This window comes from Petaurus breviceps, unplaced genomic scaffold, assembly GCF_028583685.1.
Source record: "Petaurus breviceps papuanus isolate PSGF00001 unplaced genomic scaffold, PetGlider_PUasm1.0 181, whole genome shotgun sequence".
Lineage (NCBI taxonomy): Eukaryota > Metazoa > Chordata > Mammalia > Diprotodontia > Petauridae > Petaurus > Petaurus breviceps.
The window spans coordinates 25414984-25441972 of NW_027185784.1; the positions used below are offsets into that span (position 1 = coordinate 25414984).

Here is a 26989-nt window from a genome sequence, read left to right on the forward strand (position 1 = left end):
AGTGATTTGCTTAGATCTGTATATTAGGACTATTAATTTAGCACTTGACTAAAGAATGGATTGGAGAGAGGTAGGAGAAAAATTATTCTAGTTAAGAGGCTATCTAATACTTAAAGTGAGAGGTAGTAAAGATAAGAAGTAGGATGGTGGCAGTGAGAATTGGGAGGAAGAAATGGTTACAATAGTATCGTGGAAGTAGAATCAACAGGACTTGGCAACTGTTTGAATATTAGGAGCTTAATAGAAAAAAATAGTGGTGCAGTGGGTAGTGTTGGCCCTGGAATCAGAAAGAACTGAGTTCAAATGTGGCCTCAGACACTGCCTATGTGACCCTGGCAAGTCACTTAACCCTATTTGTCTTAGTTCTTCATCTGTTGAATGAGCTAGAGAGGAAAGTGGCAAACCATTACAGCATTTCTATGAAGAAAACCCCAAATGGGTTCATGTGAAGAGTCAGATACAATTGAAATGACTGAACAATTAAAAAAAATCAGAGCAGTGAAATCAAGTGCATGGCATGAAATCCATCACTCAATTGACAGAGAACTAACTAAAAGTTCAATTCAGTTTCATCTGATCAGTTTCAGACCTTCTGAGTCAGACTAGTGTCAAAAGAAGTACACACGCCTAACCATTCTTACCACCAAAGGAAACCGTCTTATTAGTTCCGAATAATTCGTGCATCACTGTATGTATTTATGTGGTTTTTATCTTATATGGTCACATTTTAATTGCGGATTCACAGACTATAAATAAATATAAACATTTTTGCTTAATACAAATATATAAAGTAAACAAAGGTCCTATCTCATTCCTACTTCCTTGAGTCTTCTGAAATCCCAAAGCAGACTCCTCCAGTGACTCATGCAAGTGTGAGATACAGTCAGAAGGTAGCTCCCAACTGAGCCATGATAACACCTACTTAAAGCTTATAATCAAAAATGATTAATTATTATGAGCAGCAGTTAGATCTCAGATCTCCATTTGGGGCCTGCTGAACAGCTCAAGGATGCCCTGTCGTGGCAGCACCAAGGTGAGGGGCAAAGGAAGAGCTGATAGCCGGAAAGAGGTCCTCAGCATGAATTGATCAGCAAAGAGGAATATAACGATGTTTCTTCTCCTCGCTACTGGATTGAGATTTTTTTCTTTCCCTATCTGAAAGGTAAAAGGGATAACTTGCTATTAGTAAGATAGTAATTAGTGATTACATTCTTCTTTCTTCTACATTAGTAATTACATTATTCTTAAAAATAACAACAACACCAACGCAGTATTTACAAAACTAGAGAAACTGGGGGTGGCTAGGTGGCACAGTGAATAGAGCACCAGCCCTGGAGTCAGGAGGACCTGAGTTCAAATCTAGCCTTGGACACTTAACACTTACTAGCTGTGTAACCTTGGCCAAGTCACTTAACCCCAATTGCCCTGCCTTCCTCCCTCCAAAAAGCAAAAAAAAAAAAAAAAAAAAACCTAGAGAAAGTGCCCACTCCTGAGATAGAAATCTACCATCACACCTCAGGTAAGGTCAATGGTTCTCAAAAATTTACATTTATACACTTTTCTAAATTCAACAACAATAGAATATTCTACCCCCTCCCCTTTCAAAGAACCCAAAGCCTTAAAAAAATGCCAACATTTTCATTGATTGATGAACTCTTTTATTTGAAACACTACAAAATCTACAAAAGCTAGGCTATTCTTGTTCTTTGCCATCAGTCTATTGCCTGCAGCATGAACCCAGAGAAGTCCCAGCTCCAACATAAAGTTTACAGAACATAAAATACCTTGGCAAAGCTTCTGTTTCCCAGCATAAGCTACTTCTGGGTCCTTCCCTATGAAACACCCATAGGTTTCTGCATCTTTCACCTTGAAGTCAGCTCACAGCAGCAGGTGAACCAGGGAAGAGTATAAAAGATGCTTCTTAAGCAGGGTCAAGCAGTAAATCTTACTAGTCTGACACGTCCTTAGAGACAAAAAAAAAAAGGCCACTCCATAATACATAAAGGAGTCAGGACCTAGGCTGTGTGCCCAGATGTGTCCAGATGCTGGAACTGTAAGCATCTTTTTTATTTTCTCCTTAAGCAAATTCTGCTATTGGATTGTGGGAAGGCAGTCAGGAAGAAATATGGAAACATAGAACTGGAAGGGGCCCTAGAGGCTACCAAGCCCAACTTCTTTATTTTATAATTGAGGAAACTGAGGCAGAGAGAGGTACAGTAGTTCACCCATGCTTACACAGTAAGTGTCTGAAGTGGGATTTGAACTCAGGTAGAAAGACCTGGATTAAAGCCATATCTCTGACATATACTGAGTGTATGAACCTGGGCACATTTCTTTTTTATTTTAAAGCAATTAGGGTTAAGTAACTTGCTCAAGGTTACACAGCCAGGTGTTTCTAGGTGGATGCTGAGTGTCTGAGCCCGGATTCGATCCCCAGGTCATCCCGACTCTGGGGCCAGTGCTCTTACTCTCTGTACTCTGGCTACCCTCTGGGCACATTTCTTAACCTCTCAGTGTCCCAAGAAACTGTGGGACTGTAAGTTGCATAATTTTTGAAATTTTCATTCATTTGTGGAGAGAATTTCCCTATTGGGAGTTTCCTATACTAATAAAATGGAACATCTGGACAAAAACAAACAAAACCCATTCCCAAATGCTCAAACCTATAGGTGATTTAAGGAGTATTTGTTACTAGGTCAATATGCAGTCTCTCTAGATCTCCTTTGGGTTAAATTGGTTAGGCATGCCCTCATGAGACCACATTATTCTGTGCTCTTAGTCCAGGGAGCTCCTACCAGCTGATATGGTAGCCTAGAAATTGGGCTTTTTCAGGTGTAAAGAGAATGGAAATTCAACTTAATTCAACAAACATATTTTAATACCTGCTGTGTGAAAGGCATTGTGCTAAGTCCTGAGGTTACAAAGAAGAGATGAGATATAAACAAAAATGCCTTTATGGCTGATGATACTTTTGTCACAGGTTGATCTTAAGCCATTTTGGCTCTTAGGAGTCTGGAAGTGTCTGTATTTCTGGGCTTCCTGCATCTCTGCTTTCATTTGTTGCCAGCACTAGAGAGGCACGAACACTTACCAGTCTACTCTCTTCTGATACCAGATCTTTGAGTATTTATCCTATCCCCTTAGCTAAAGCCTCATCTGCTTAGTCCTATAAGTTCTCAAGGGATATGAAGTCCCCAAAGGGATAGCTTTACATGGCTTCCTTCTCTGAGCTGAACTAAAACCTCCCACCCAGAGGAGATTGTTCAGTGTCAGGCTGTCTATTATTTTTTCTCTGCCCTTTCCATCATCCTTTCTTTCTATCTGGTAACCTCACTTTATCCGCTGGCTTGTTCCCTGCTTCCTTCAAACATACCCAGATCTGATACTGCTTACCTGGCCTCCCTTTCCTGACTTTTCCTTGATTGCTGCAGTCTAGATATTCCCTTTGGGTTGGACCAGTCCCTCATATGCCCTTGTCTTCTCCTCTCCTAGACTCATTGCGGCTTCTAATTTTGGCAGGATGGCACAAATGATGGAAGAGACAAGCTCTTTGTCATTGTCAGAGGAGGTGGGGTGAGACATTAAGACAAGCCATAGTCGATTAGCTCTTTTGTATGGCTTTGCTCTTGGATTTAGATCCCAACCCCATGGTATCAGGCTACTGGGAAATGAATGATTGAAATTTCCATGTCTGGTCTTTCAATATCTCTTCTTAAAATACTTATGGTGAATAGAATTGAACATTGTCACTTACTGATATAATGGTCATGTACCTTTGTCCATACATCAATGACCTGGGATTTCATCAGGGTGGGAACTGCCCCCCCCCCAGCACTGTCCCAGATCCCAAGCTATCTATAACTTAGAGTAGCCTAAGACTCAGAGAGTCTTTGAATTTTCTAATAGCTACATACTTTTGAAGTGTAATGTGTGAGATTTGAACCCAGCTCTTTCTGAACTCAGGTCTAGTGATATCTACTATATCCCCTATACCATACTGTCTCTCATAGTGTATATTTGTACTTTGATGAAATGTCATCCACCAGTGAAATCACCTATGACCTCAGTGATAAGCTCTGGTAGAAAGGACTGTAAGATATTAGGTAGAGAGCTGGAAGGGCTACAAGAAGTCCCCTGTTCAACTCATTTTTTTTATTTTTTTTTTGCTTTTTGGGAGGGCATTTGGGGTTAAGTGACTTGTCCAAGGTCACACAGCTAGTTTTTGTGTTAAGTGTCTGAGGTTGGATTTGAACTCAGGTCCTCCTGACTCCACAGCTGGTGCTCTATTCACTGAGCCACCTAGCTGCCCCCATCAACTCATTTTTTACATGAGGAAATTGAGGCTCAGAGTTTTAACCTTCCTTATTAATTCAGTTGCTAAGTCTTATGGGCCCTACCCTTTAGCCCTTTCCTCTCCACTCACATAACCACTCCTCTACTTTATACCTTCTCTTCTTGACTAGATTCTTTCAATATCTTATTAATTAGTCTCTTTATCCTAAGCCTCTCCTCATTCCAATCCATCTTCTATATAGTGGCTATATTGACATGACTATAAAGGACAAGTTTGACCATTTTGCTGCTTGTGGTTTTCCATTATCTTAAGGTTAAACCTCAAATTCCTTTGTCATTTAAAACTCTTTATACTCTGATTCCAGTCTATCTTTCCCAAATGATGACACATTTTCCCCTTTCATGTGATCTACATTGCAGCCAAACTATCCTACCTGAAACTCCCCCAACATGAAATTCTGTCTCTCTTCATGCCTTTTACAAGGACTCCATGTTTGGAATGAATGCATTCTCCTCACTCCTGCCTCCTGGAACACCCAGCTCTCTCCAAGGCTAAATTTGATGGCCACCTTCTTCAAGATGCCTTTCCTAATTCCCTCAGTTATTGGTACCACCCCCATTTCTTTGCATTTATTTTCTGCATATCCTTTATTTACTTACCTGCAAAAATCTTGCATCCCTTCAGTAGAATGGAAACAATGAGGGCAGGGACTGTCTCACTCTGTGTGTGTGTGCACGTGTGCGTGTGCGTGTGTGTGTGTGTGTTCAGCACCCAGCATAAGCAATTGATAAATATTTGTTGATTGACTGATGGAAAAAACTTGCTCAAGGTCACTCGGTATGCAGAGAAATAAAGACTTAAACCCATACCTCCCATTCCAAATCCAGTTCAGATTAGGTCAGTGATAGGAACAAGATAGGCAACTAGGCAGTGCAGTGGATAGAATGCCAGACCTGGAATCACAAGACCTGATTTCAAATCTGGCCTCAAATACTTAACTAGTTGTATGACCCTGAGCAAGTTAATTAACCCTGTCTGCCTCAGTTTCCTCATCTGTGAAATGATCTGGAGAAAGAAATGGAAAATCACTCCAAGATCTTTTTCAAGAAAATGACAAAAGGTGTCACAAAGGATCAATAGGACTGAAAAAAAAAAAAAAAGACTAAGCAACAAGGAATGAGATAAATGAGAATCAGTGAAGTAGTGCCATTATGAGGGTGAAAATAGTTCCAACCTGAAACACCATGCCCCACTAGCTCAGCTTTCAAAATGTAAATAGGTTCAAGAAGGATTCGGTCATTCAGGGACAGTACATCTATAGGTTATTTAAATCAGTGACTTGTGAGGACATCATGGAGGAAAACTTCCATGGTGTCCCACAAACCACCTTTGGTTGTTTCTATCTGAAACAGAATGCTGAACAGTATGGACCATGGTTCTGAGCCCAGAATTGCATTTCTCATCTTTTTTTTTTTCTTCACATTCCTGCCTCCTAGGTGATAAGATGGTGATGAGCTGTTCTTTTTTCTCCCTTCCTTATTCATTTGGCAGAGAGAAAAAGAAACTGTTATTTAATGGGCTGGGCCTTTTAAGAGCCAGTAAAAAAAAAAAAAAGTTAAGTGTTGAGGGGGTAGACTTGAGCTGTAAGGTCCCTTTCAGGGCAAAAGTTCTATGATTCTGATTCTGTGATAGGTATTTATTTCTTCCTTAAGTGGTATTTATTTAAATGCAGATATTCTGATTTCCTGTGCAGAGCTTTCAAGCTACACTTTTCAATTTAAATGTTAATATGAGGGTAAACTCCAAAATCAAAATTTTTCCATAAGGAAGAACTGACTTTTCTGATTCTAAAGTCTTTCTTTCCTTTCTCCACCCTTCCCCTTGAACTTCCCTTTTCTGCTCATTTCCCCCTTCTTTCTTAAATAGTCTCCTTTTTAAAAAAGAGGATTAACAACAATACTTTTTTTAAACTCTAAAATTAAAATGTTTAATGTTGGCACTCATGAAAAAAAGATGTGGAGCCAAATCCAGGAATTGATCAGCTAGGAGTTCATGCCTTTGTTTCCAGCCTTTACTAGCCCAGCCAAAATCATAATTCTCACTTGCTTGGTAAGGGAGTTATTCTTATAATAATTCTATAGTTACCATACAGAGTAATCCTACCAGAGCCAGAGAACTAGACTTTTTTTTTCTTTCTAAAATGAGATTTTTTTGACTCTTCAATAGGCATACATGTTGGCCATAATGTAAAATCTTCAATATATAAATGGATGTCTGATCTCATTTATGTTGGTACCCTCAACCATACTGAAGATCAAAACCCATCCACAAACATCATTCTGAGTGACTCCCAGTCCACATCTTAACAGAGTGGCACAAGACCTATCCAGTGGTTATCTCTCTCTGTGACTACATGACCAACCTACTTGTTTTTTTAATCATACATCTCTCTGATGACAGTTTGTACACCATTTCATTTATAATAATTCATTTTTTGTGATATGTGCTAGTCTATCTACACTAACTAGGTAAGTTTGAATCTTTAGGGACTACGGTATTCTATGCTTTGTGCTCATATAATCTCAACAAAAGAGCATTGAGTTTAAAAAGATGGTATGATGAGTATATATAGACAGAGGGTGTGGATATAAGATAACTTTGATGGGATGATATCCCCTCAAAAAATAAAGGGTGAGAAAGAAAATTGCACTGGAAGGAGGAGGGATATTGAATAGGATAAGTTATCCCACATAAAAGAGGCATGAAAAGATATTAATAATGGAAGGGAAGATGGGTGACAGACAAGTTTAAAGCTTACTCTCATCAAAATTGTCTTAAAGAAGGCATAGCATACACACTCAGGTGGATACAGAAATCTATCTTACCCTATAAGGAAGTAAAAAGGAACTGATAATTGGGAGGAAGGCAGTGATCAGAACTAAAACACTTGTGAGGGAAGCAAGGGTGAGGAGGTAAGGTTAGGGGGGACATGAACAAAGAGAAAATAGCCTGAAGGAAAACACACAATTATTATAGCTATAAATGTGAATGGGATGAAGTTACCCACAAAATGGAAACAGATAACAAAATGGATTAATAACCAGAATCCTACAATAATTTGTTTACAAGAAACACATTTGCAGCAAAGAAGCACATACAGGGTAAAGGTAAGGGGTTGGAGTAGAATTTATTATGCTTCAGGAGAAGCAAAGAAAGCGGGGGTAGCAATCATGATCTCAGACAAAGCAAAAGCAAAAATAGATCTAATTAAAAGATAAGGAAGAAAAGTATATCTTGTTGAAAAGCAGCATAGATAATGAAGTCATATTAATATTAAACATATATGCACCAAATGATATAGCATCTAATTTTCTGGAAAAAGATGTTGAATGAGTTACTAGTGGGGGATCTAAGCATTCCCCTCTCTGAACTAGATAAATCTAACCAAGAAATAAACAAGAAAGAAGTTAAGGGGGTGAGTAAAATTCTGAAAAGTTTAGATATGATAGATCTCTGGAGAAAATTAAATGGGAATAGAAGGGAATTTACCTTTTTCATAGTAGTATCTGGCACCTACACAAAAAATGACCATGTATTAGGACATAAAAGCCTCAAAACCGAATGTAGAAAAGCAGAAAATAGTAAATACATCCTTTTCAGATCATAAAATTTAATTTGAAATTAAATTATCTAATCCTAAAAAATAAGTGGGTCAAAGAACCTTATTATCAAAGAACCACATAAAAACAATTGATAATTTCATTAAAGAAAATGACAACAGTGAAACAATGTACCAAAATGTATGGGATGCAGCCAAAGTAGTATGTAGGGGAAATTTTATATCTCTAATAGCTTACATCAATAAAACAGAGAGAGTGCAGATTAATTAATTGAACATGCATCTAATAAAAAAAACTAGAAAAAGAACAAATTAAAAATCCCAAATTAAACACCAAATTGGAAATCCTGAAAATCAAAGGAGAAATTAATAAAATTGAAAGTAAGAAAACCATTGAACTAATAAATGAAATTTAAAGCTGGTTTTATGAAAAAAATTTAAAATAGATAAATCAGTAGTTAATTTCATTTAAAAAAAAGAAGAAACCCAAATTACTAGTGTCAAAAATGAAAGGGGTGAATTTACCACTGATGAAAAAGTAATTAAGAATTTTTAAGCAGTATTTTGCCCAATTATATGTCAATAAATTTGACAATCTAAATGAAATGGATTAATATCTGCAAAAATGCAAAGTGCCCAGATTAACAGAAGAAGAAATAAAACACTTAAATAACCTAATCTTAGAAAAAGAAATTGAACAAGCCAATGAATTTCTTAAGAAAAATTCCCAGGGGTGGCTAGGTGATGCAGTGAATAGAGCACCAGCCCTGGAGTCAGGAGGGCCTGAGTTCAAATCCGGCCTCACACACTTAACACTTACTAGCTGTGTGACCTTGGACAAGTCACTTAACCCCAATTGCCCTGCCTTCCCCCCTCCAAAAAGCAAAAAAACAAAAACAAGCAAAAAAATCCCCAAGATCAGAGAGATTCACAAGTAAATTCTACCAAACATTTAAAGAACAATTAATCCCAATACTATATAATCTCTTTGAAGAAAAAAAGGTAAAGGAGTCCTACTAAATTCTTTGACAATACATATGTTGCTGATATCTAAACCAGGAAGAGCCAAAACAGAGAAAATTATAGACTAATTTCCTAATGAATATTGATGCAAAAAAATTTTAAATATTAGCAAAGAAACTAATCAATATGTCACAAAGATCATACACTAAAACTAGGTGGGATTTATACCAGGAATGCAGGACTAGTTCAATATTAGGAAAACAATCAGCATAGATGATCATATCAATAACAAAACCAACAGAAATCATATAATTATCTCAATAGATGTAGAAAAAACCTTTGACAAAACACTAGAGAGCATGGGAATAAATAGAGGTTTCCTTAAAATGATAAGTAATATTTATCTAAAACCACCAGCAAGCATTATCTGTAATGGGGAGAACCTAGAAGTCTTCCCAATATAAGGGTAAAGCAAGGATCACTTCTGTTATTTAATATTGTACTAAAAATGTTAGCTATAGAAATAATAGAAGAAAAAGATAAAGGAATTAGGATAAGTAATGAGGAAACAAAACTATTACTCCTTGCAGATATGATGTTATAGTTAGAAAATCCGAGAAAACCAACTAAAAAACTACTTGAAATTACTAACAATTTTAGTAAAGTTGCAGGATGTAAAATAAAACCACAAAAATCGTAAGCATTACTATATATTACCAACAAAGTCCAGCAGGGAGAGATAAAGAAATTCCATTTAAAATAACTGTAGACAATATAAAATTCTTTGGAGTCTACCTGTCAAGATAAACCCAGGAACAATGTAAAAACAACTATAAAACTTTTCATACAAATTCAAATCTAAACAATTGGAAAAATATTAATTGCTCATGGGTAAGGTGAGCTATATAATAAAAATGACAACTCTACCTAAATTAATCTATTTATTCAGTGTCATACCAATCAAATTATCAAAAAATTATTTTATAGAGCTAAAAAAAATTATGACAAAATTTATCTGGAAAAACAAAAGCTCAAAGATATCAAGGGAATCAATGGGAAAAAATGTGAAAGAAGGTGGTCTAAGCCATACCATATCTCAAATTGTATTATAAAGTAGTAATTGCCAAAATAATGTGATACTGGCTAAGAAATAGAGTGGTGGATCAGTGAAATAAATTACATTAGAGTAAATGACCATAGCAACCTATTATATGATAAATCCAAAGACCCAAGCTTTTGAAACAAAAACTGCTGGAAAAACTGGGGGGAAAAGTATGGCAGAAACTAGGTATAGAACAATGTTTCACACTTTATACCAAAATAAGGTAAAAATGGGTATATAATTCTCATTTACAAGGAGTTGCCATAAGCAAATTAAGAGAGTATGGAATAGTTTATCTGTCAGGTTTATGGATAAGAGAAGAACTTAGGACTAAAGAAGATATAAAGGGGGTGGCTAGGTGGTACAGTGAGTAGAGCTCTGGCCCGGGAGTCAGGAGGACCTGAGTTCAGATCCAGCCTCAGACACTTAACACACACACACACACACACACACACACACACACACACACACACAAACAAGCCATGTGACCTTGGGCAAGTTACTTAACCCCAATTGCCCTCCAAAAAGAGCATTACAAAATGTATTTTAGATAATTCTGATTATATGAAATTTAACAAGTTTTGCACAAACAAAACCAATGCAACCAAAATTATAAGGAAAGCCAAAAATTGGGGTGGGGGAGATTTGTTGCAAGTATCTCTGATAAATGCCTCATTTCTCAAATACCTAGAAAACTGAGTCAAATTTCTAAAAATACAGGTCATTCCCCAATTTATAAATGGTCAAAGGATATGAACAGGCAGTTTTCAGATAAAGAAATGAAACCTATCTATTGTTATATGAAAAAATGCTCTAAATCACTAGTGATTAGAGAAATATAAATTAAAACAATTCTGAGGTACCCCCTCACACCTGTCAGAATGGCTAATATGATAAAAAAAAAAAAAAGGACAATGTTGGATTTTGGAGGGAATGTGGGAAAATTGGGACACTAATGTACTGCTGGTGGAGTTGCGAACTGATCCAACCATCCTGGAGAGCAATTTGGAAATATGTCCAAAGGGCTATAAAACGGTGCATACCTTTTGAACCAGCAATACCACTGCTAGGTCTATATCCTAAACACATCCGAAAAAAAGGGGAAAGGACCTATTTGTACAAAAATATTTATAGCAGCTCTTTTTGTGGTGGCTAAGAATTAGAAATCAAAGGAATGCCCAACAATTGGGGAATGGCTAAGCAAGCTGTGGTATATGATTGTAATGGAATATTATTGTGCAATAAGAAATGGCAAGCAGGATCATTTCAGAAAAACCTAGAAAGACTTACATGGGCTGATGTGAAATGAACAGAACCAGAACATTGTACACAGTAACACCAATATTGTTTGATGAAGAATTGTGAATGATTTAATTATTCTCAGCAATACAATGATTTAAGACAATCCCAAAGGACTAAGGAGAAGTACACTATCCATCTCCAGAGAAAAAACTGATATGTTTGAATGCAGACAGAAACTAAAAGGTCCACACAATTCTTCACATGTAATCCAGACCTCTTTTTTTCCTCTTATTCCACTCTTGTCCCAGTCCATTGTTCATCTGTAGTATTTGTACAGGAGATATATATATATATATATATATATTTCCTTTGGACCTGCTTTAAAACTGGTTATTCATCTAACTCTGTACCATATGATAATTTATTCTGTATTCACTTGGTTTTTCCTGTGTGGATAGTTCAACTGAACTCTTTAGAATAATGTTGTGTCTAATATAGGGGTTCTGCAGTATTTTGGAATCTGATGCAATCAATACAATATCATCTACAAACAACCATCTGGAGGATATAACAATCACAACAATAATAATTACAACTGCTAGTATTTATGTAGAGATTTAAGGTTTGTAAGGTATTTTACAAATATCTCATCATATCCTCATAACAACCATGGAAAGTAGATGCTTTTATTTTCCCCATTTTGCAGAGAAGGAAACTGAGGCAAACAGAAGTTAAATGACTTGATTATGATTACATGTCTATTAAGTATCTCAAGTAGAATTTGAATTCAGGGCAGGCTCTGGGACTCAGCATTGGCTATCTTCTATGCCAGTGGCAAGCACCTTTAGCAAGCATAAACTTCCCTGTTTTACTCCTTACCTTATAATTAGAAGATCACTGAAGAAAAATTAATTGCTGTTGCAAATATCAAGAAATCTTTTTTTTAAAGCAATTGGGGTTAAGTAACTTGCTCAAGGTTACACAGCCAGTTATTTTGTTTGGGTGCTAAGTATCTGAGCCCGGATTCAATCCTCAGGTCATCCCGACACTGGGGCTGGTGCTCTTACTCACTGTGCTACCTGGCCATCCCAAGAAATCTTATAGGATCTTAACAAGTGCATGGAAGGCAATTTGTTGGAGGAAATGGCTAGTGCAATCGACATTATTGGAGCCCTCACTAGGATCACATCTTCCTCATCACTGAAAAAGTAGACAGACCATGAAAAATGGATAGCTATTTTTCTTTGACCAATGAATGCATCATCTCATGGCCTATCTATTAATGACAAACATCTCCATATTTAACTAGTCTGTTCCTCTGAAATATAGACTTGGTCTAGCACTAGTGCCCTTCTCAAAGCCTTTACAAGTTGATGAAGTCTGCTAGAGCTTACAGTCATTGACAAGGTCTCCTTATGCCGGCATGATGCTTCAGAGTAGAACAGTTGTGAAGGGCCTACAAGGTAACAAAAGATAATTGCATTAAAATGTATGTATGATATAATAGATAATCACTGAAACCCAAAGTCTTAATTTCATTTAGTGTCTTAAGTAGAAGGTTAAGTTCAAATGAGAGCTTGTTACATTCCCAGTCCATGTTACATGTCTTGTTATGCCTTTTAATATTTGTCTCAGACACAGTCTACTTCAGTGTTGACCAGCTTTTCTTTCAGTAGAGCTGTTCCAATGATATCTACTGTCCTACTCTCTGCTGAGTTCATTCTGTTTAGCCCATTGCCAGGGACACCAATTTCATCTCTGCTCTTCCCTACTTACTGCCTTTAGGTCCATGATGGAATGGACACAGATTCAGGACACTGGGATTCTAGTTTTACCTCTGCCACTTAACAGCTGTATGACTGTGAATTATTCATTTCATTTGTTTGGGCCTCATTTTCCTGACTTGTAAAATAAGATGGGATTAAATTCTAAAATTTTGCTTTTTATTTCCATCTCTAAATTCTACAATTCTGTGATTTTACTTTCTGGGTCAATGGTTTCTTAGTTCACATCTACTGCTTCCAATTTCTTTTCTCAGTCTGTTGCCTCACAGGAGAATTTTGGAATTCCTTCTGACAAGACAAGGGTTAGTTTTTTTTTCCTTTTATTTTTTTTGGAGGGGAGAATGTAGGACAATTGGGGTTAAGTGACTTGCCCAAGATCACATGGCTAGTTTTTGTGTTAAGTGTCTGAGGTTGGATTTGAACTGAGGTCCTCCTGACTCCAGGGCCGGTGCTCTATTCACTGCACCATCTAGCTGCCCCCAGGATTAGTTATTTTTGAGAAGTCTTTTTCTTCTTACAAAGTTGCCATCACAAAGAATTTTACTTTCCCTGATCTTAGCTCTATGGTCTCAACCATACCCAGAGCATAGAGCCCTCGGGAGCTGGGGCTTTGTCCTTACACATGGAAGTACCTCTCTCTCCCCTGAAGGTTCACTTTTACCCTATGCTTCAGAGTGTTCAGCGCCATATTCAGAGGGGTAACTGATATTTCACCCAGTCTTTCAAACTTCCCCAGACTGGGCATCCTTTAACCCAAGGGATTCCACCTGAGCTATTCTAAAGCTGACAAGGCATGCAGACTGTTCCTCAGTTTAGACTTTAGATACCCACAAAGTACGTGGGACTCTCCCTCCCCCAAAGAAACTTTAATGCATGTCAGCAGCAGCTAATGTGCATATGACTTAAGGCCCCCCCTTGATTTCTCCCTATGACCCTTGGAGTGAGGAGGCAAGATGGAGTACAGAATTCAAGTTCAGTCTAACTAAATGCAGTAATATTATTAACAAATGTCACATTTTTATGTTATGTTAAATAAAAGAAAATTGTGCTTTTGTTAGGAAAAACAACATTACTTATGAGAAAGCATTTTTTATTTTCTGTGCTTCACTTACAAATTCATGTGGAAGGCCCTAGTCAACTAGGCAGAATAATGAAAACATTGCTGGGCTTAGGGCCAGGAAGACCTAAGTTTGAATTGAGTCTCAGACACTTATCAGCTGTGAGATCCTGGGCAAGTCAATTAACTTCTGTCAGCCTCAACTTCCCCACCTGTAAAATGACAATAATAATAGTACCTTCCTCATGCAGTTGTTGTGAGGATGAAATGAGATAGCTTAAAACATTATGTAAATGCTTCTTTATTATCATTGATATCATCATCATCATTGCTGTTAGGTCTGGGTTTTTGAACCTTGAGGCAGAAGTCTAGACACTGCTTTTCTATGTGGTAGTAGTAAACCCAAACTGCAAGTCAGATACCTTGGAAATAAACAACCTCATGAAAGCCTCACAAATCCCAACCTTTAAAGTGACTGCACATGTCCCAGAGGGTTAATGACTTTATAATAGGATGACAAGACTGATTCTCATCCTTCCTTAGTCAGAGACTTAATACAGGGTCTTCAGCTGCTGCTGGCAAAACCCTTGACATGAGATCAGGTCTGTGGCCTATACATGTTAAACTACAACTGACCCAATTGGGCCTTTGTACAACAACCTTTTTAATGTCTGTCTCAGAAAATCTTGGGAAGATTCATCTTTCTCCCCAGGTCCCAGCCTGACTTTCAGCCTCTAAATAAGAGACTTCACTCTCTTTCCCTACTGACATTTTTTCAATTATGTTTTTGTATTTTTCTCTTCGTTTCATGACTGGGTACACTTTCCTTTCTCTCTCTACATGTATCCCTATTAGCCAAGGTGAAGCAAGGACAACACCTACCCTAATGTCTTCCTTGTTAGGCCCCTCGGATAGGCTCCCGGTGTATTCTGGTAAAGGAGGTCATAAGACCTCTACCAAGAGAAGTTGCTCATTTAAGGAAGCTTAACCTCCATCCCAAGAGGCAGCATGGGATAGAGATCTGGACTTGAAGACAGTGTGACCCAGGCTGTGAGGTCCAGCCTGGGACATATACTAGCTATATGACCCAGGTTAAGACTTTAAAGTTCTCAGTGTCCTTAGATAAATCTAACACAATGAATTTTAGAGAACTTACTCATTTACATTGCTGGAGAAGAATATTCTCAAGGGGAGTTCCTTTCATTTATGAAATCATAGATTCCCCCGCCAGTCCACTATTACAGCTAGCATTTCTATAATGTTTTAAGGTTGGTCCAGTGCTGACAAAGTTGATCCTCACAAAGTTGGTACGACCATTATTCCCATTTTATAGATGAGGAAATTCAGGCAAAGGAGGTCAATGTCTGAGTCAACATTTGAACTCATGTCTTCCTGACTATAGGTACTGTTGACTATCTACTCTACTATCTATCACACATTTTTGTCAAGGTTTTGGTGGTGAGGTTTGGAATGGTCTCTATCAAGCAGATTCCACATTAGAGCAGGGTTCTTAATCAAAGATCCATGAATAGATTTCTTCAGGTCTGTGAACTTGGTTGAGATAAAATTACATTTTTATTTTCCCTAACTTTTCACTGAAATTGAACATTTCTTTCAATTGTGAATTTTTAAAAGTTAGCCTGGGAAAGGATCCATAGGATTCCCCAGACTACCAAAGAGTTCCATGATACATGTATAATAAAGGTTAAGAACCCTTGTTGTCCTGGAAGACTTATCCCAGATTTTGTGTAGAGTGTCAGCATTTCCTTTGTGAACTCCCATGAATTATACAGGATAGCCTCTAATGGTTTGATAAGACCACAGGATAATAACTTTAGAGATGGAAGAGACTTCAGAGGTCACCTGGTCCAAACTACCCATTTTACAGATGAGGCAATTGAAGCCTAGGGAAGTTGTAACTTGGTTAATATCCCACAGGTAGTAGACATCAGAGGCACAATTTGAACCCCATTCCTTAACAATATAATGGAACTCCTTAACTTTGGAGGCCCTTTAATGTCAAATCCCTCCAATTCCAATAACATCACCCCCTTGCTCCCTACTTGAGTGGAAAGTGAAGTAGAATTATCAACTAGGAGTCTCCCAAAGCCTAGAACCATTCCACATTTGGACTTAGGTGTATGTTTGTATCCATGTCCTGGATATTCCAGGGTTACAGACCTGGTAAATCAAAATGACAAACTGCTGGGCTTTTAGATTCAAACATGGAATAGTTGAAAGGATACTAGTCAGAAAGACCTGAATTCAGATCTTGTCTGAGACACCGGCTTTATGACTCTGGACAGGTTACTAAACCCTGCTGGGCATCCAAAAACCTAGATAGCTAACTCTGGTCTATCTTGTCTCTGTATTTCTCTGGATCTTTCTCTGTCTCTGTCTCTCTTTGTTTCTCTCATTCCTTCAGTTCTGCATTTATATCTGTAAAATAAGGAAGTTGTATTTAATGATGTATAAGGTCCCTTCTGGCTCTAAATCTATGACCTTATGTGGCGGTGGAAAAACATGGGAACTAAGTGTCTGGATACTCTCTTGTACAATAAGCAGTTGGGGAAGGATCATGGTGTCATCTGCAGAAAGAAGGAAGCTTATAGGAGGAGCTAGGGTGGGAGGAGAATATGAATTCATTTTGGATGTGTAGAGTTTCATGTCCTAGAACTATCTTATGTAAATGAAGAAATGGAGCTCAGGGTGAGAGATTGGAGTTGGCTCTATAGGTCTGGGAGTTATCTTCATAGAGGTGATAATTCAAGCTATGATATTTTGAAGCTAGAGAAAAATTACAGGTTCATATAGGAAGTTGGGTGAAAAATGATTTGGCAGCACTATTCCTTCTAATAGAGTTAAGCAGTAAATGGATAACTATGCAACACAAGGAACAAACTAGGAAGACTGAGCAAATGTGTAGAGAGCTTTGGATTGTAGTCAAAACTTAAAACAAATTTAATGCAAGTTTCTAACAGAGACCAAGAACTGTCAGTGGTCCTGAACCTGCCAAAGCAGCTTGACTACTCTACATTTGCAGAGAGCTGTCTTTGCCCCAGTGGGGCCATTGCTGTGTGCTTATCCAGATGAGGCTGGAAGACTCAGAAGCTGGTCAAGATACCACCAGAGTGATGATAATGGATCTCAGGCTAGCCTTCAGAAAGGCTGAGGATCCACCCACCTCTACCAAGAGAAGGATCAGCCTGGAGAGGGGAAAGAACCTGTCACAAATGATATAAATAATTGTTATTGTGCCGCATGGTAATTAGGAATAAATAGCAAGCAGTTCATGTAAATGACTGTAATTAGCATTACTTTTACATAGCCAAACCAAGCATTTTTGGGATTAGTTTGTAGGAGGGGAGAGGGAACTCTGTTCAACAGGAAGTAACCCTGACTCCTCTGCAAAGCCTGCATGTATAAACTAGGCAAATGAGCCTCCCTCCTTCTCTTATGTGGGAATCTACTAGACTGAGTATTTCAGGAGCTGAACCCCAATTTTTTCATTTTTTCTCTCCTTTCTCCTACCAAGGGCACCCATCAGCCTACTCCCTTGACAGAGTGAGAACCATTATCCACTGCTCCATCGGCCTCTCCCCTTTTGTTTTCCTGCCTTGTCCCTCTCAGGGATTCCTTGAATTGGCATTCAGCCTTCTATGAAGCAGGGCACAATTCCCACAGGAACAGTGTGGAGGACAGATGGAGATGGGTAGGGAGAGAGATCTTCTGCCATAAACTAAGTAGTGATGGCACTTAAGCCAAGTGTACCTTCCCCTATCTCTGACTCCAGTATTATAACATCTCAACTTTTAGGTTGTTTAATTGAATCTCTTAATTTTACAAATGAGAAAATGGGGTTCAGAAATTTGAAATGATTTGGCCAAGTTCATATAGATATTATTGGCAGATCTAGTATGCAATCTCAGGTCCTCTAATTCCAAATATAGCATTCTTCCCACTGAAATAAACAGTATATGCCATATATGAATGTTATGGTCAGGGACCTACATAGGTTAGCATGGCAATATTTGCATAATTGCATAGTTTTCATATAACTCTATTTGTGTACCATCCCAGGAAATAGGGCAGTATCTGGAATCCAGTGAGTTGCAGGCTGCCCTAAATGAATTTGCTTCTATTGGGTATGGACTGTGTTTGCAAGTGTGTGTATTCTGGATGAAGAGGGATAAATTCTGGATTGAGGTGATCAGGAATTGGTAGGAGTGAAGTGAGGGAAGTTTGGAGGGGAGGGGAGAAAGGAATGGGAATTTGGTTAGTGGTAGAAGGAGCAGGTGAGTGAAGGAACACTGCTAGTTCAGACATGCCCCAAAGCATCGAAGTACAAATAAGGTGACCCAGAAGGAACCAGAGCATAATGCTGAGTATAACTGAGAAGTGGTATCCATTCTGCCCTCTCCATCTGGTGACAATACCACAGCCAGATGATGTCCCTTCTCATCTGCACCCAAACAAGAAGGTTGTCCAGGGTTCCATATCCCAGCCGCATCCAGGATGGTTGGCTGAACAATCATGCCAAACCCACCACCCTTCTGGTCAGTGAGGTGTGGAGCAGAGCTGTCTGTACAGTTTGATGGAGAGAAGGAGACGTCATGGGTCATTTGGGTGGTCACAATGACAGATGGGCTGTTGTGTGCATGAGAGAGAAGGGCAGTTAGAAAGGACTGCTGAGTGAGAAAAGGAAATATGCATATCCACCGACACATATACATACACACCAAAGGGGCTGGTCACATTGCTAAGAAACCCCCAGAGGATGTTACAGGGTCTTAGAATTTAGAGCTTAGAAGTCATTTAATCCAACATCCTCATCTAACAAATGAGGAAACTGAAACCCAGAAAGGTGAAATAATTTGCCTGGGTTTACTTAGCTAGCAAATGGAAAGACCCATTCAGTATATTCAGTAGAATTCAGTATAAAAGAAGAGTTTTCCCAAAACTGGTTCTCACTTCAATGAGACCTCCCTCAGAGCTCAGTTGGGATCTCTAGTCACACCTCCATAATTGCTACCATGATGCTCTTTGTAAATGAAGGACAATATGTATCTGTCTGAAAAGGACAAAATGAGTATGTTCTGGATGGAGGGAGAACATCTCCCATCTAGTTCCTATACCTTTTGTGGGACCTCCAAACAACATGGATCCCCCAAAGCAAAGCACAACTTTGTGCTTCTCTCTGTGTGCCTTAAGGTTCTGACTCTAACTCTTGGTTGCATATTTTTCTGCTCCAGATCTGCGCAGAATGACGGCTGGCTTCATGGGCATGGCAGTGGCGATCATCCTCTTTGGCTGGATCATTGGGGTGCTGGGCTGCTGCTGGGACCGAGGCCTTATGCAGTATGTAGCAGGGCTTCTCTTCCTCATGGGAGGTAAGGCTTATTTTTAGGAGAAATGAGGTTCATGTTTTTTTCTGTTGATAATAATCATAGCTAATATCTATTTAAAATACTTCAAAGCTTGCAAAGCACTTTAAATGTGTCATCTCATTTAATTCTTACAACTCTAGAGAAGAGGCTATTGTCACCCTCATTTTACAGATGAAGAAATTGAACCTGAGGAGGTTAAATGACTTGACCCCTGTCATACAACTACCAAGTGCCTGAGGGAGTATTTGAAGTTATATCTTCCTGACTCCAAATTCAGTGCTCTCTTCACACCACCTAGTTACCTTTAGAATGCCTGAATTTGGGAGAAATCTTTAGATCTCCATTAGCTTGACTCCTGGAAATGTAACGGGATGTCATGCTGGATACTGTGACCTGAATCAAACCTTTCTCCACCTATAATTTATCCTTTGAGTTAGAATGCCTGCTATAACCAAGGTCCAGAGAAAGCCTTTTGACCCCATTTTCCCTTAGTATTTTCCTTGTCATAGTTGACTAAGTAGATATAAGGCTGGATTAGGGGCAATAACCCAGCGCTAGTTGATATTCTTAACAGATGTGCAGAAGCTGGCGCAAAAAATACAACCAAACAGGTCCACTTGGGGACCAGGACAGGATCTTTTTCCTGACTATACATGGCTGAGTTTCTGTTGAACTCTGTTTTATCTAAGAGCTGCTGTACAGGGACTTCTATGGCAAGCCTACAGGGCTCCCACTGTTCCTTCAGTTCCCAGGGAGACCAGGCAAGACTTCTACCAGGAGGCTGAGGGTAGAGGGACTTTATATGGGGTCCAAGTCTCGAGTCATGTCACAGGGTAGAAGTGTTCAAGGAAGGGGAAAGGTGCAGAGTACCTTCTCCTACTCAAACAGTCCTTTTTCATTCATCATGGCTATGTCTTTGTCCCCATCTTCTCAATTCCTCTAACAGCATCATTATCAAACCAGGCCATAGAGCTCTCGAATCTTGCTCTTAGTCCAAATGCTATAGGATGGGGAGACAACTCTCTGAAGTTTCCTGCCAAGGGCCTATGGCATCAGGAACAGTCTGATAGTGAATCCACGTTTTCATCTTTTAATAATGCTTCTCATGGGATAATGAAATCCCCAAAATGAATTCTGAGCTCTCCCCAAACCCCCTTGATGTTCCTGTGCTCAGGTCAAACCAGAGATACAATCTCATACAACCTCCTTCAATAGCTCAAGTGACAATAACAACTCACCTCAGTAGCATGCTTTGTAGTTTCAAAGCCCTTTCATGTATATGATCTCATTTCAAGTATACATTTAGAGCCAGATGACAGAGGTCATCTGGTCCAGTCTTCTCATTTCACAGATTAAAAAAACAAAACCAACCAGGGAGTCACAGAATGTCTGTGGCTTTGCCCAGTTGCCAGAGTGAGCCTTTGAATGTAGATCTTCTGAGCCCAAATCTAGCACTCCCCTTTGATACAACATCCTTGTGAAGTAAATAGTGTCCATATTATTCTCCACATTTCCAAGTAAGGAAACTGAGGTTCAGAGAAGTTAGTGACTTTCCCAAGATTACACAGCAAGTAAGCAGAAGAGCGGGAATTTGAACTTTGGGCCATAAGATCACAGATTTAGAACTAACAGGGACCTGACAGGTCATCAAGGACAACCCTTTCATTTTACAAAGGAAACTGAGGTCCAGAAAAGTGAAATTATTTGCCCAAAGTCACAGGGGGCATAGCTGAGATTTAGACTAAGTGGACTTCAAATTCAGGGATCTTTCCACTATATACTCAAACCTATAAACACTTAAATGGTCATTTCCAAGTTGCTGTCCTATCCATGTATGATTGGATAGGAGTGATCATTTCTTCTTTGCCTCCAAAGGGATTTCATTCAGATAGAATCAGAAAATAAATCTGAAAGTGCTAGGTAGACGTTTAACTAGATACTTAAGTAAAGAAATCTGTTCTGCTGATTAAGCAATAATAAGCACACAGTAGGTACTTAACAAATGCATGTCGACTACTCATGTTGGCCAGAGAAACAACCAGGTTTTAAAGCTTAAAATCACCAGCACCATAAGCATAGGCCTATGAAAATTTTAAATGCTTTATAGTTCTATCCCCTATAATTCTAACCATCAGTCAACACTTGAGTGCTTTCTGCTTGCCTAGCACTGTACCAGGTATTAGATATAAAAATATAAAAATGGGACTCCTTGCCTTCCAAAGAGCTTACATTCAACTAAGAGGGTACTACCTGTACTGAAATAAGTGAATTCAGAATATGTACAAATAATATAGAATGACTGAACACTAACAAGGGTGTAATCAATAAGGGCCTCTTGAAGGAGGTATCTCTTCAGCTAAGTCTTGAATGAACTAGAGGGTTACATGAGGCAGAAATGCAAAGGGAGGGCATTTATTATTATTTATAATACCAAATAAATGTTGGTAAGTACATGAGAGCTACAAATAAAATACTATGTGAGTTCAAAGGAAGAAAACCTAATTTGGGGCAAACTCTCTAGGCCAAGAGGGTCCCATCTAGTCACATTTATCTCATCCAACCTATGGTCAGCCATCAACTTTTCCGCAGATCCTATTAGAGGAAGCTGCTACCAGCAAGAGGCCTTAGATTGATGAATGAGGTAAACACTTGGAATGAGTCACAGCCAATGGGGAAACGAGAATGCATCCCACCATCTATCTGTACTGCTCCTATTCTCTTCCTGCCACACCACACTCTGTTTTCTGGCCCTCTGAGTTGGATGAAATTCAGAAACTGATGTGAATGAATGTATTATACCCATCACCATGGAATCCTCTACAAAAGACAAAGACGGAGGCTTTATCCAGTTGGGGGTAAGGAGAGCTTGAAACAAGGAAGAGAGAGGAGGATATTGTTGGAAATGTTTTTGGAAAACAAGAGCCAGTGAGTCCTGGATGTGGGGATGGGTGTTAGACCCTGTGTCAGCAGGATCAAGAGTTGGTTCCCTATGATACTAAGTGTATACTACCTAGATTCTGCATCCCACCCAAGCCACCCCTGCCTAGGCTTGGGGGCCTCAGGAAAAGAATGGCTTAGCCCCCTAAGGTATGTGGCAAAAGTGTTTCTTGGGGACAGTGGATTGCATCTGGGATTACATTCTGTAAAATGAATTTTGTAGAATTGAATTTAGGTTGTTCTTTCAGTGTCTTATTTCCAAGACCAGATGTTAGATAGAATTTAAGCTAATACCACTGAAACAAAGTTGTTTTGGAAAGCACCCAAAAATGACATTAAAGAGTATGACCCAATCAGAGGCCAAATCTATCTCTATCTCTAGAAACTCCTTTTTATTCAGACTGGAGGTATCTATCTCCAGAGGAAGAAGGGACTTTAAAGGCCAACTAATGTAACCCCATCATTTTATGGATGAAATTGTCATATATCTGTCACACTCTCCCTTGTGGCATGGTTATTCCTGTACATGTCATATCTCCCTGACAGTCCTGGAAGCTCACTGAGGGTAGGAAAATTGTCTTTCTCTTCTTTGTACCTCCCTAAACTCCTAACATATACCTTACACATCATAGGTCCTCAATAAAAGTTTGTCAGATAAATGAATTTATATGGTGTTCCCTAAATGGTTTGATGCTTACCTCCCTAAAAATCAGATCTGTAATTGAATGTTGTCACTTCTTATCTGGTATCTAGACTGCTGGGGTCTCTATAGACCTATAAAATGAAAAGTAGATGGGAATTAGAACTCCCCTCATTTTACAGATGAGGAAATTAAAACCCAGAAGATTAAGTGACTTTCCAAGATCACACAACCATAAGTAATATGAACCCCTTCACTCACCTAGAAAAATATTAAATTATGAATCCTTGAAATATTGAAGTATATTTTCCCAAAACTAAAGATCTCTAAGGTTTTTACCAGCTCTAAATCTTAAGAACTTTTACTCAGCTGGCTCTATGCTCAGGGTAAAATTTAGTAGGTCTTAAAGAACCCAAAATTGTTAGAGTGAGCCCAGTTCTCATGGGAGTGAAGGATCCTCTTCAGCCACTCAATTATGTATATTTCTGAAGAAAATTTGGGGTTCAATCAAGGCATTTGTATGGTCTGTGGACTTCATGGAATGAATGAATTTAAAAAGCAAGCACTGAGATTATGAATAGAAAAAGCAAGAAAGTCCCTGCTCTCAAGGAATTCACATTATTATTGAGAAGATGAACACACACACACACACACACACACACACACACACACACACACACACACAGAGTTTAGCTGCCGGGCCGATGCAAAGGACTGGAAATCCTAAGGGGGCTACAGTAGTAGAGATGACAAGACCTAAAGGATCTGTACATCACACAAGCAACAGTCTCGGTTAACAACCACAGTCATTCAGAGTTATTTAGCATATGCAAGTGTCCAGTGCAAAAGGTTATTCATTCTTCTTTTATATAGATACAGCTTGAGTTCTAACCATAGGTGGAAGGGGGTGGGGTGGGGAATGGGGGGTAAAGGTAGACTAGATTGGGAAAAGACAACCCTGAAAACCAAAGGACTCTGTGCAACTGCTTTCTTCTTATATGAGGATTCAATATAATTGAGAATCAAGGAGTGAACTTGTTGAAAAGTCCTGATCTACAGACACCTGTCTTTGCAGTGTGAACAGCAACACTTAGAGATAATTAGTTAAACTGTTCTACTTAAGTTAAGAGGCTTTGAGTGCCAGTTCAGAGATTGACACACAGGATTCCTGTGGGGCTAGCAACAGTGACATTTCCATGTTTGAAAGAATAGATGCATTTAAGGGAAACGAACGACTGTTACTGTTATCTATTCATCTAGAAGACAAGAAATCCATTGCTACACAAATTATAATTTTACAATGCCATGTACCCCACTGAGTGAGGAAACTAGATTTGTTTAGCCAAACAATGAGTAGATCCAGGCAGGACATAATAGTTATCTTCAAATATCTGAAAGATGTGGAAGAGGATTCAGTCATGTTCTACTTGGCCATGGAAGGAAGAATGAGGAACAATAAATAGAAGCCACAAAAAGAAAGATTTCAGTTTGATGTAAGAAAAAAACACCACAGTAATTTGTTCTGTTCAAAAGTATACTGTTTTACCTTGGAAGAGTGAATTGATTATGTTGTAGAGAGGATCCTTTTTCAGTGATAGATGGTTCAGAAGAGCTTCAGAAGACCCCTCTGACTCTGAGAGTCTGTGATATATATGTGTATATGTATATATAAATATATGTGTATATATCATAAATGGCATCATATTATGTTATATATTATAATTATGTAATAATTATATAATATTCCATATGCATATGCTATATCTAATATTATATAATATCTAATCTATGCATATATTTACTACATTAGGATGTTACTGAGAGGCAGCAAGGTGAAAAGATCAGCCTTAAAATCAGTAAGCTCTGGGTTCAAGTTCTGACACATATTTGCTGTGAAACACTGGGCAAGTCACTCAGCCTTTCAATACCTTAGGCAACAACTGTCTAAGACAAAAGTTATAGGAGAGTTGGAGTTCTGTATTAATGAAGGGAACTGGGAGTCTCCCAGACAATGAAATCATAGGTCTAAATTACACACACGCACACACACACACACACACACACACACACACACACTGCCACATATTCCCGTTACCAATCCTGAATATGTGTTGATGACAGTTCCCACAATACAAAATTGAAAATAAAGGGAGAAAGTATGACTGGATGAAAATAAGAGGGCTCAAGCATTCTGCCAAGGGACAGCCAGAATTGTAATACTGGGCCAGTCCTGGAAGTGCCAATCGATCGACAGGAGAAGGATAAAATCTGTTTCCTCCTGGACTACATTTGTTCAAAGGTTCTTTGCAGCTCTAATAATCCATGGTTCTAAGTAGAAATAGAAAGGTAAATTTGGAAAATTTACCACAACCCAAAGACTGCGAGTGGCAGTTGGCCTAATATTGAACCAACAATGCCAAGATTGAAACAGAAGGAATTTTATTCACAACTTTGCCTCTCTTCTGGTATGAAAGAGAAGTTGCCAGAAGTATGCTTTATTCTGTTCCAGGTTTTACCACTTCTCTGGTTTGGCAAGGGGGTAACTGAACCCTATCAAATAACCAACAACAAATTATTTAATTCACACTCAACCTGAATCTCAAATAGGGGATTAATTAGACAAGGTAGCTCCCTGAGGCCAGGAGGCTGGGGGTAGGGTGGGGTAGGGAGTTGGATGTCATCCCCACATTGGCTGAGCCCTCATGGGAAAATCAAGCCCAGACTGGCATAGTATAGTCCTGGTGCCAGTACAGCTACAAGAGCCAAGTGCCTTCTGATGATTCATCAGCACTATCCAGGAGCCCAGGGAACAGAATGACACAGAAGGAAAGATATCACAGAGTACATGTGAATTTGGGAACTCCCAGTAATTCACTAGTTGGGTGTGCACCAGTGCCCCCTAATGGACGCAGGTCTACATATGTACCGAAAGAAGATCATCTCATCGCTCCCCTTCCCTCTACAGATACCCACAGGCACATGCATAGACAAAGTTGCCCTGGGGTTAATTTAAGGAGTATCTAAGGTACCGTCTGGAGAAGGTATTTTAGTTTAGTGGAGCAGGGATTCTTGGAGACCTTAAAGTCTTTCGATGTCTAAGTGCTTTCTTTTTATAGCACTCCTAGTACTGGACACTCCTTTAAACTTCTCTGTAGGTAGCGTCACTCTGTACTGGTGGGGCCCCACTTCTGTTCTCGGTGACTTGAATTCTTCTTTCCAGCTTTTCAGTAGGTTCCAGATTCTCCATAATGTCCCCCTTACAATCCTTCCACTCATTTTTTCCTTCCTTCCAACTTTCTCCTCCTTTTCTTCTCCTCTTCGCCACCTCCCTTTCAAAATCTGAAGAACAGCAGATGGATGAGGGTCATGATCAGATTCGGAGACCTGAGCAGCATTGGTTGGTTGATCACTGCTTTGGATCAATGCTGAAAGCCTGAAGGGTACCAGCAGTTTGTATCAAATCAGGATTTCCCTGAAGGCTAAGTCATATTAAGGATATTTCTCTGGTATAACAAACATAGAAAGATGTAGTGTAGGATTTTTGTCAAGGAGGATCTAAGAAGTATTGCTGGGAAACTGAGGGCAAATATCAGACACTGGAGAAATCAGTGATACAGAAGCCAAATATAGAGCTATCCTAACCAGTGGCTAAATTTACAAACTCAGGATTGTGTTATTCTTATTAGGTATTAGAAGAACAGGTTATTCTTCTGTGTAGGTCCTATTTTGGAGCCTCTTCAGATGTCTGTTAACATTCAGATCCTTGTTTATCAGGGAGGCCTGGACAGAAATCACTGTTTTCTTTTCTTCCTATTGTCCCAGTCATGTTGGAACTGGAGGGTTATGCAAGGAACATTGACTAACCAAACCATCCCATTGCTAAATGATTTACAAACTCATGAAACCAGAATGTCTCAGAACTACACTTGCCCTTCTTTCAGCTACCATCATGGAAGCCAGAGGT

At 38.9% G+C, this 26989-nt stretch overlaps 1 protein-coding gene across 1 annotated transcript in view; it reads left to right on the plus strand.

The window, feature by feature from the left end:
- TMEM178B (transmembrane protein 178B) overlaps positions 1-26989 on the plus strand; it is a 457319-nt gene that overhangs the window by 392559 nt on the left and 37771 nt on the right. Inside the window, exon 3 of the mRNA XM_069087383.1 lies at positions 19314-19451. Coding sequence (XP_068943484.1) covers positions 19314-19451 — 138 coding nt within the window. The remainder of the gene's footprint in view (positions 1-19313; positions 19452-26989) is intronic.